The 10,174-nt window shown below is 42.1% G+C and overlaps 1 protein-coding gene across 1 annotated transcript in view; it reads right to left on the bottom strand.

The window, feature by feature from the left end:
- The window catches only part of FAM160A1 (family with sequence similarity 160 member A1), a 62,997-nt gene that overhangs the window by 11,425 nt on the left and 41,398 nt on the right, over positions 1 to 10,174 (bottom strand). Inside the window, exons 7-10 of the mRNA XM_019534475.1 lie at positions 8,968 to 9,155; positions 7,200 to 8,249; positions 3,185 to 3,363; positions 2,397 to 2,535 (exon numbers count right to left, since the gene is read on the bottom strand). Of these exons, the coding sequence (XP_019390020.1) occupies positions 2,397 to 2,535; positions 3,185 to 3,363; positions 7,200 to 8,249; positions 8,968 to 9,155 (1,556 nt within the window). The remainder of the gene's footprint in view (positions 1 to 2,396; positions 2,536 to 3,184; positions 3,364 to 7,199; positions 8,250 to 8,967; positions 9,156 to 10,174) is intronic.

Raw genomic sequence — 10,174 nt, 5'->3', positions numbered from 1 at the left:
AGGTATTTCAAATTTATTTTATTATAGTGATTGAGGCACTAGTGGGCTTCCAAATTGTTTTAAAATTGTAAATATCAATAAAACGTGTTTCATTTATCTATCTATAGAGGCGTTTCATTTTAAGTGCAGAAAAATATGGATTTTGGAATTTTAATCAGAGAATTTGAGATTTTTATCAAAGTTCTGATTTTTAAACAGAGAAAAAACAGGATCCCTGCGTATGTCTCTATATAAGCAGCTCCAATTTAAAAACTGACTGCTCCCTGTCCCAACATTACTGGTGTCCAATGTATCCCTCCTCCTGAAAACTTATATTTTGCATTTGTTCTCAAGGGATCAAGTACAATTTTTCAAGGTCAGTTATATTTGAGAATGCAGGGACAACCAAGAGAGATGCTTTGCTGTTTGCAGTTATACATCATTTTCACATTTCAGCTTGGGAAGGGAGTCTAGGAAAAGTGTTGGTTACATAACACTGCATTTTTGTTTTAGACCCCTGTGAGAAACTCACACATACCAAACCTTATACTTTATCTGCCATTACTGTAGCTGTTTCTACCTTGCATTTCTTAATCAATATACTGATGTTGTGTGTTGATGGACTAGAGAGACAACTTGCCCTGAGAATTACAGTTTGATTGCTGGCATCACTAGTCTGGTCGAGAGCCAAAATTGCAGTTATCCAGACATTTATTTAGTCTCTAAGCATTTGTCAAGAGCCTCATTCTTTACAGGCGCTGCCACAAGGCAGGAGAAGATGTACAGGCAAGGTGACTGAGCAGCCTCTGCTTCAGGTTCCTGAATAATGACCAAAATGAAGGGACATGGCAAACATCAAAGCCCACAAAAGAAAATGGATGTAAAACAGGAAATATAAATAAATGCCAAAAAGCAGTGACTGTTTTATGAAACAGTTTCACTCGTGATGAAAAACTACCACTGAAAGCTTTGAAGCCTGATACTGACAAGATTTCTTAGATAGATTAAGTTCTGTTTGAAACGTACTGTACAAAAGGTCTTATTGACAGTACTTGGAAAAAAAACCCAGCATTAAATATTGGATTCTAATCCTGCATCCCACATACCAGCCACATCGCTCTCTAATAGCAAGGCTCTCTGCTTCCTGGTTTTGGGACCTGGTTCCTAAACCCTATTTATCTCTATGATAAACATAGCATGTGCAGCACACACCTTCGACACCCCAGAGCTTCAAAGAGTAGCTATGATTTTGCAGACTCCATTTACTGCAGTTGTTAGAAGTAGACATCATGCTGATCAGAAATGAGGAAAATTATTATTAAGAGTCTCAGAAAAAAAAAAAATTAAGATGACATTTAAAAAAAAAGGTTCCCTTTGCTTTCCACTCACCAGTGAAAAGCCAAACAAGACAAAAAGTCAGGTGTAATAACAGTGGGATGCTCATTACCGATTCAAAATGATCAATAAGTAGAGGCTCTTTTGAACCCTGTTCTACTGCCAGCTACTTAATCACTATGGTTACTATTCCCATCAGATCTTATACATTCCCACCATACGTGGAAGCCAGTTTTTAACGGAAGCTTGTGCCCAGCACTGACTACTCAGCAGCAATTCTGAAACTTAGCATTTCAAGCGGTGAACTCTTCCTTTAGAGTGGGGGCCCAACCTCTTCATTTGTCCACCTACTTCAGGAAACATATCATTTAGAAAGCAGGATTCCACATTTATTTATTCATTCATTTATTGCCTTTTCAATTATACAGGCCATATTGATAATTACTTAAGCAGCTGTGGCAGATTCTATGCTTAAGAAGCATGTGATGCTACAGAAGTCAACTGGAGCAGAAAAACTGGTTTTGTAGGGTGGCACCTGTTCAACCCACCACTACACCCATCATGTGCCTCAGTTAGTACTCCTGTATTTTTAGTTTAAACTTTACACTTAAAAATTACACATATAAAAATGAGCCAAAGATTTTTAACTCTCTCCACAATAAACCAAATCCATACTATAAGGTCTTACACAACAGAATTCCACAGTGAGTTCATTTCTATAACGAAGCTCTGCAAAAATTACCAAAATAAAGCCAGCGTATAGAAGTCAGGCTATAAAAATACGCAACCCCCTACATAAACCTGGAAAAATCAGTTTACTATCAGTTTGGCAGCAAGACACGTAAAAGTTAATCACCACTTTCAGATGGAAGTTTTCACAGCTAAACACACAAAACACTAAGAATTTCCAAAGGAGATCTGCATACTGACCTTATTGAGGACTGTCACTTGGAAGCAAACACAGAAATAGATTGGCAGATTGGCTAACAATATGTATAATGCACTCTCTCTGTTTTTAGTTTATGGTGAGAAATGCTACAGACCCACACTGCTTTGAATCAGAGAGGATGGGTGGCATTTACCTTTGGTCAGTGACTCTACAGCCATATCAGACATGTCCACTCGGAAAAGCAAGTACTGCTGGGCCTGCATGAGAAGACCTGGAAAGTCTCTCTCACTGGAAGCAAAACGTTCAATTTTGTTTTTCACAGATGCCAGCACCTGTCAAAACAACAGTAATACATCTTTAATACTACTATTCTCAGACTCTCTCAAAGATACCCTAGAAAAAAGTTACAGTGCTGACCTGGAGACTATATTTAAATTCTTAGCTTTTCACAGATACAATAAAATCAAACACAAGTGAGAAGCTCTCAAACAGGCAGGAAAGCAAATACACTGAAAGAATAAGTAAAGAAGACATCAGAAGTACTACTTAGATCAGTGGTGCTCAACCCTTTTGACTGGCAGGCCAGATGAGTAGTGCCTGATCTGTCTGCAGGCCAAATCCAGCTGATGGTCCCAATCCAGCACCCCTCACCTGGCCATGCCAAGAAGGTGTGTGGGGCAGCCTGGCTCCAACCCAGGCTGGGGGTGGGGAGGGGAATGGGATCTGGCCTGGTCCCACAAGAGGTAGAGGCTGTGGCCCAGCCCAAACCTAACCCAAACCAACAGAGGGATGAGGGAGGTAAGGCATGGCCTGGCTCTGATCTACTCCAGGGCTTGCAATCTAGCTGTGGGAGAAGGTGGCAGTGTTAATGGCTACCACTCTCCCACCACTAAATTTCCCAACCCATAGGGAACCCTGTGGGCCGCTGAGCACCCCTGGCCTAGATTGTCAGTGGGTAGCAGTAAGGCACTGATGAAGTACCTGATACAGTGATCGTACACTAGGCTGAAACACCATATTAGTGTTGAGTAGAAAGGAACGAAGGAGAGGTTGAGGGTAACTGGCCAGCTGAGTAATAATCCCGATGAGCAGCAAGTTCACATGTAATGAATTCTCCAGCATATTCTCCAGTTTTGACAGCACTACACTGATAAATGGTCCTGCAAGAAAAGAAAAAGGAACCAATGTTATATTCTTAACACAGAGAGAACACATCCTAAGATCAAAGGAACAAACATTTGAAAAGGGGTGTTGATCTCCATATCTGACCAAGACAGACTTTTTACATGCCATTTATAAGTCAGCAGGAGGAAAGCTGGGTCTGTACAGACAAAGGACATAGCTTTTTCTCCTGTTAACCCTATCATGAGCAAGGGCACTTTGGCTGGCTAGCCAATCAGCTGACATGAAGAGTATATTAAGCCCACACAACCATTCTACCTTGAGTGTGCCAATAAAGACTTAGTCCTGTGAATTATATTCTATAGTCCTATTCCACTGAAGTTAACTGGAGCCCTGCCAGTGACTGCAGTGAAAGCAGGGTCTGGCTTCTTATTACTGTTCTCATTTAATTCTGCAAAAGAAGGGACAGGGTAAATTATGCTGAGGTTTCTCATCTCATAATACTTTGTGGTGTTTTCGAGGGATTATGAAAATGCTACTTTAAACATAAAAACCAAAACCCTGCACAAGTCCATCTCACAAGAAAGACATTTCTTACGCTGCAAAAATTCACACAAAGTGCAGAAGCCATAAAAATAGATTTATCAGCAAAATTGTTGGTAGATGTAGGCTTTATATATATGCATTGCCAATAAATAACTGGGTTGGTTTGTGTACTCATTTTCCAGTACAGCAGCTGAAATAGAAAACTATTTATGGTGAAAGTACATAAACCCCTTGGTGTGAGGCTTAAGAAGTCTTTGCCAGTACAAACCCAAGTTTAAGCAAATGGCAATGGATTTTAGTACGTGCTGCCAGATGACTGAGCAGATGTGTCGCTTGAGGCAGTCTGTAAGGGTCACCTGATGACAAAAAAATGTGAGGCTCAAACTGAGTGCAATTCCAGTCCTGCTATGCCCCTCCCACAGGGTAAAAGTACAAGAAACCAGCAGCTGTCCCCCAGGGGCATCCCTCTGATGTGGAAGAATCCCAGGTGGCACAGAGCCAGCATAGCTGACTGCTCTGCTACCCCTGTCTTGGCCCTTGGCATCAGAAGCATGCTGGGGGCATTCCCAAGGTAAAGAATGTGGCCCAAATCTCATGGCATTTCTATAAGCACCTGCCAATAAACAACACCCTTCAAAGTCTTCACTGGCTGTGCTTAAGATTATAGCATTCTTGAGAACAGCTTTAAAACTATGCTGGAGGCAAAAGCGATCTCTAGCTGATGCCAAAATAACGAACCAAGCCACAAATGATTACTTTACAGCTCTTCCCAGCAAGGCATGGCTGAGGACTGGAGCCCAGTCCATTTAAAAACTTGTGAGTTCAAAGTAAGGTGTAAGGAGGCATATACCCCGAACCACATCCCATCATTGCTAACCTCAGTGCTCTTTCACTGAGGACAACAAAGATGCCATGGCTACCGTAGGGCTATTGTGCTGGCTTATAAAATACCAGCTGTAACTCGCATGACAGCTGTCAAAATGCAGGTCTACATAATACACCAGTTGACCTAACAGTGGCCACCTGGAATCACATCAACACTAGCACTCCCACCCATGGAGCCATCTAGGAACATTTGGCTAGGATATAGAAAAAGCCCATTCCCACCAATGGCTGCCCCTTCTTCCTGCCCCCATGCAGAGTGACATGCTCCAGGTGCAGTGGGACCTGTGATGAACCGAGGACAGTTGTGCAAAGGGTTCTAGGAGAAGGTGGGGAGACAGATCAAGGCTTAGCTATGTCCGGAGCATCTACAGCTAAAGCCAGTAATTTGCATAAAAAGCTCAGCATCACTACAGGAGACTTCACCAGAATATGCACAAACCACTCTCAATCTCAGATGGAACTGAAAAAACAGTAACTCCATACCATTCAAGAACCATAATAAAACAACAACCACAGATGTTTGGCAGAGTTTAACAAGTCAATAAATGGCAGAGCACAAGCCAATTACAATCAAAATAGGTTTTATGCATGTTCCAATGAAGAGTCATGGACATAATAACAAAATAGTGACATACACAGATATTTGACAGTATACCCCCTCATTACCAATGTGCTGATTTATAGTATGGGGGTGAGTAGAGAAGCACTGTGTTTTAATGCTCTTATGCTACACATAAATACTAAAGCAATAACTATTTTCTAACAAATGGTCACATCCAATACCAATTTTTTTGCTGAGGTACAAAATATGGAACAAAACATCTGTGCGCTGGTAGAATTTACTGGGGGTAGGAGACCCTTGGTAGATATGTGACCCTACGAAATAAAACTCCATCCTATGACAGTGCCCAACAATACTACGTTGACACAAATCTGACCCCTCAGACCGCCACATGACACCAGATCCCAAATTATAAGAACAATTTATTTCTATGCAGTAACCTATAGAAGAGAGAAATGTCAGTGTGTCTGAATGACAACATCATCTCCATTTCAAAAGGCAATTTATCAAACGTTTTCCCCACACACCACCAGTTAAAAGATCGTTTGAAATAGAGTGAGGAGACAAAGTATGTCTGCATGGTACAGTTCAGTGCGGTACAGAGAAACCTGTGCTAATTCAGGCCTCAGAAGCAGCATTGCCATTTTCACAAGTACTCCATCTGAGCTAACGGACCCTCCTTCTCAGCAGGGCCAATTAGTAATAGAAGTGCACCATGCTATAGTGGCCTTGTTGCTGAGGTACCTGAAGTAGCTGGTTGAGAGCTAGCTTAGGTATCTCTGCAAGGCATTGTGTATGTGTAGACATACCGCAAGAACCTTTCGGAGGAATGTTAGTCCTAGTATCCCACTCTTGTTTGACAGGAGCAAAAGGGAAACAAGAGAAGGGAGATGAACCAAAGTATCTGAGCTTCATTCAACAGTGAGACATAGGAAATAAAGGCGCTGAATGTGACTGGGAACGTGAGAAAGGCTTTTGGTACAGGGAGCAATATTAGCAAATCCATTTGAAAAACAAGTTGTCCTTCTCAAACGATACCAGGCATGCTGCCCTGCCAGAAGAGCCTACATTTGACTAAATGACTGAAACGTTAATGGATCCCCTTTTGCCAAAACTCATGTCACCCTCAGAGGCTTTGTTCCAGACAAGTAGGCCAACACTTCTTATTACTATTCTGTGTAGGGACATAGTACTTTAGAACCCTAATCCACTCCAGGACCCTAACGTGCTAGGTTCTGTACAAACATTAAAAAGGTACCCTCCCAAATGAAAGAGACTTGATTCCGTGGTCATAGTTCACAATGTGCTTGGTATGTGGGAAACAGTGCAACAGGGATGGTGGCATAGGCATTTGAAAAGAAGGATGCCAGGGGGGATTTGCAAAGGCACATGCAGAAATGACAACAGTGCTGCCACCTGGTGCTCAAAAGTGAATTAGCAGGTAAGTGGCAAAAGAATTTCTGCTGTTTTCTTTTTATGTTCTCTACGCTGTTGTAGAAGCAACTGCAGAAATGGAAGGCGCAATCACTGCATTAGAGAAATTATTTGGTTATTCTCTCCCTTCATAAAAGTAGGGTGGTCCCCAAGAATGCAATGACTGACATTTGTGCAATAACACCATCAAGAGGATTTAAATAATTAAAGGAAACTGGGGAAAAATGTGGAACTAACAGTTGCTATCATCACACTGATTATTCTTTCCTCTAACCTTCTTGTCTGTCTTGTCCATACTAAGTTTTTCAGGGCAGGAACTACTGCTGATTCTATGTTTGTGCAGCACCTTATAATAATGATGATCCTGTTCTTGGCCAGCTCTTTGACACTATTGTAATAGTAAAAAAAAAAAAAAAAAAAAAAATTAATTAAATGAGAACTTTCAACCTGTAAATGGAACATTCTGGCTCCGTGAATAATGCTTGGAAGAAGCATCCTCCTTTGCCCCAAATGGAGATGGTATGCTTTCTGCAGAGGGAGTGTCTGCTGAGAAATTCTCAAAGTCCTCCTCCTCTTCTGCTGGCGATAAAGGTTCAAAGCTCACCAACTTCTGTTCCTCTTCCAAGCCCGTAGTATTAGAATTTAGTTCTTTAATAATTTTGTCATACTGTATAATGAAATCTTCACTGTCTGGACTTAGCAGCCTTATGTCTGAATTATGATCTACTTCCTGAGAAGAGAGCTTCAGCTCTAAATTTGGCCTTGGGTGCACTTCAGCAGTCTCCTGGTTTGGTTTTTCCTTTGTTACATCATGAGTTAAGCTTGAATTTTTCTTATTGTGTTCCTCCAAGTCTCCATCTGACTGTGGTTTTGTGAGAGGCCCATTATCAGAAGGCAGGCTTTGAACTGTTTTATTTGACTCTCTGGTTGTATTTAAAGTTTCCTCCTTGGAGCTGTCATTATCCTGAGCATCCTTTTGGGCACAAAGTCTGTAAATCATGACATCATCCTGAAAATCAGATTCCTCTACATAAGACCCTTTGATGAGCATGACTGCATTCTTCTTCATCTCTTGAATGTGCTTTGGCGGCTCTGCAGGTGGCTGTGCCTCTCCACTTCCCAGATCATCATAAGCCTGGGGTGAGCTCACATTAGATCCAGGAGAAATTCCTGTGTCATAGCTGTCATCCCATTCCAGCTCCAATTGCATCTTTTCTCCCATGGGAGTCATCTGAGAGGAGCTGCAGTTGCTGGAACTTCTCTGCTGGAGTCGGAACATGGGCTGCTCCAAATTTTTAGTGTTTTCCTCAGCCAGCGTTTGAATAAAGGTGTCTGGGTCAGGGGCTTCCCCATCATATGGGGCAGACCAAACCCTGCAGTCTTTCATGCACTGGAGGATGGTGGCTTGAGCTTCCCACAGGTACTGCAGGTAACTGATGTCCACAGCTCTTCCATATTCTACAATGCACGTGGATTCAGAAGGGCTTGTGCAAGAGCCTGAAACAAAACATTAATAGGTCTAGTCACACCAGATGGGAAAAACATTTTAAAAAACCTGAAGTCATACAGTGATGCAAGGCAAGCATTACACAGCACAGGAAGATTCTTCAACTCCAAAACATCCAGAGGTGCAGGATAACCAAGAAAAGGATGTTAAGAGATTTGGTGCAGGCTCCACATTTCTTTATGTCAATATCAGACTACCATTCAATCCTTCAAACCAGCCGCCAAACATTTTACAAGCAGTGGGCAGAAACAACCCAGCTTGAGTCCAAGGTGGAATACTGCTTCCCACCCAGCTGCTGCCACTACCACCGCTTCTCCCTACTGCTGAAATGCCACTGAAGCCCAGTCCCCACCTGGCTCCTCTGGCTGGAGAAAAACAGCTCCACAGACTGGATGCAGATTGCAGACCATAGGTTATCGACCCCTGCTTTAGACAGTGCTGCCCCTGTGGAAGCATATAGTTGTATGTCCTCCCATTTTTCGTGAATGTGCATCCAAACTTGTATATTCCTTAACATAAAGATTTTGGAGAGCTTGACAAATGGAAGAGATTAAATGCCAGACCTTTCCACTTCAGGCTAACTACATAGTGTATACAATCTGAATAGTAATTTGTTATCAACTCTCTCAACCAATGTAGAAGGTAATCAGACAGATTCCTCAAATCATGACCTGTCCTTCCTCAGTACAATGCACACCAAATGTTTACCAGCACTGTGCGTAGCCTTTGTCCAGAGGATGTAATCTTTTGCTTGGTTTTCAAGAGTCAGTGTGATCCCAGTAGAGCAGCAGACTGGTGTCAGAGCCAGTAGTTTTGCAGCAGATACAGAGTAACAGTCTCTTTCCCTCACAGCCCATCTTTGACTCAACATCATGTGATTACATGGGATCAGGTACCTGAAATTAAAAAAAACAAAACACAACTTATCATAACATGCCCACTACCAGAGTCCCTGTATGATGAAGAAATTAATAATTTAGAAAATTCTCTCTCACCTTCCCCTTTGGTTAAACTAAGACACAGAAACCAATTTCCAATCACCTTCCTAAAAGCCATAAATTTGCTGGTGAAGGGCTCAGGAATGAGAAGGAACTGGCCTGAAAAGGTATTTACAAGAGACATGGGCTAGTTAGGCCAGATTAGAGGGGCTGGACTGGACAACGGACTGTACCTGAGCACTGCCTTGGGTGGTATCTCGGAGGGGCAAAGGAATAGGAAAGGCATATGCCAACAACTGGCAATTTGGTTGAGATTCTCTCTGTATTAGTCAGGGTTGGGGAATCCAAACTAGGAGAGAACAGTATGTGCCTGTAATTCAGGGGTGGGCAATTATTTCAGACGGAGGGCCACTTACAGAGTTTTGGCAAGCCATCGAGGGCCACATGACAGGCGGCCAGGGGCAGTTAAATATTAATTTTCTAAATTTTTAGGGGCCCTGCAAGCCAGATAGAATGGCCTGGTGGACCATATCTGGCCCACGGGCTAAGTTTTGGGCCCCCTAGTGTAATTTGAGAGACCCTGCATGTTATGAAAGGGACCAACCAAAAAGGTCAGGGCAATTTTTGGGACAGACCTACAGATGTCTGGATGGATGAAGGGATGGATTGTGGAGAAAGAAGAACACATGTAGCATACACTTCAATTTAGGTTCTTAGCTTGGTGTTTTGCCATTTTAAATTATTTAAACTTGAGGTATAAAAAAAATTAGTAAGTGATTCTCTAAACAAATAAAAGATTTTTCAAAACGCAACCTGCCCTCCTAAAGTAATCTTACAATTCTGAATTCTCCACAGAGTTATGCTAGGATTGAAAGGCAGGGGCTTTATGGCAGGGGCTGGATGGGATCCCAAAGTAACTCTTATGTTCCCAGCAATTTTATGTGATATGATACAATTCTAATCAGACAGACAGACAG

Source organism: Crocodylus porosus, unplaced genomic scaffold (genome assembly GCF_001723895.1).
Source record: "Crocodylus porosus isolate Cpor-Errol unplaced genomic scaffold, CroPor_comp1, whole genome shotgun sequence".
Classification (NCBI taxonomy): domain Eukaryota; kingdom Metazoa; phylum Chordata; order Crocodylia; family Crocodylidae; genus Crocodylus; species Crocodylus porosus.
The sequence above is the reverse complement of the archived record's forward strand: the minus strand, read 5'-3'. Positions and strand labels throughout refer to the sequence as shown.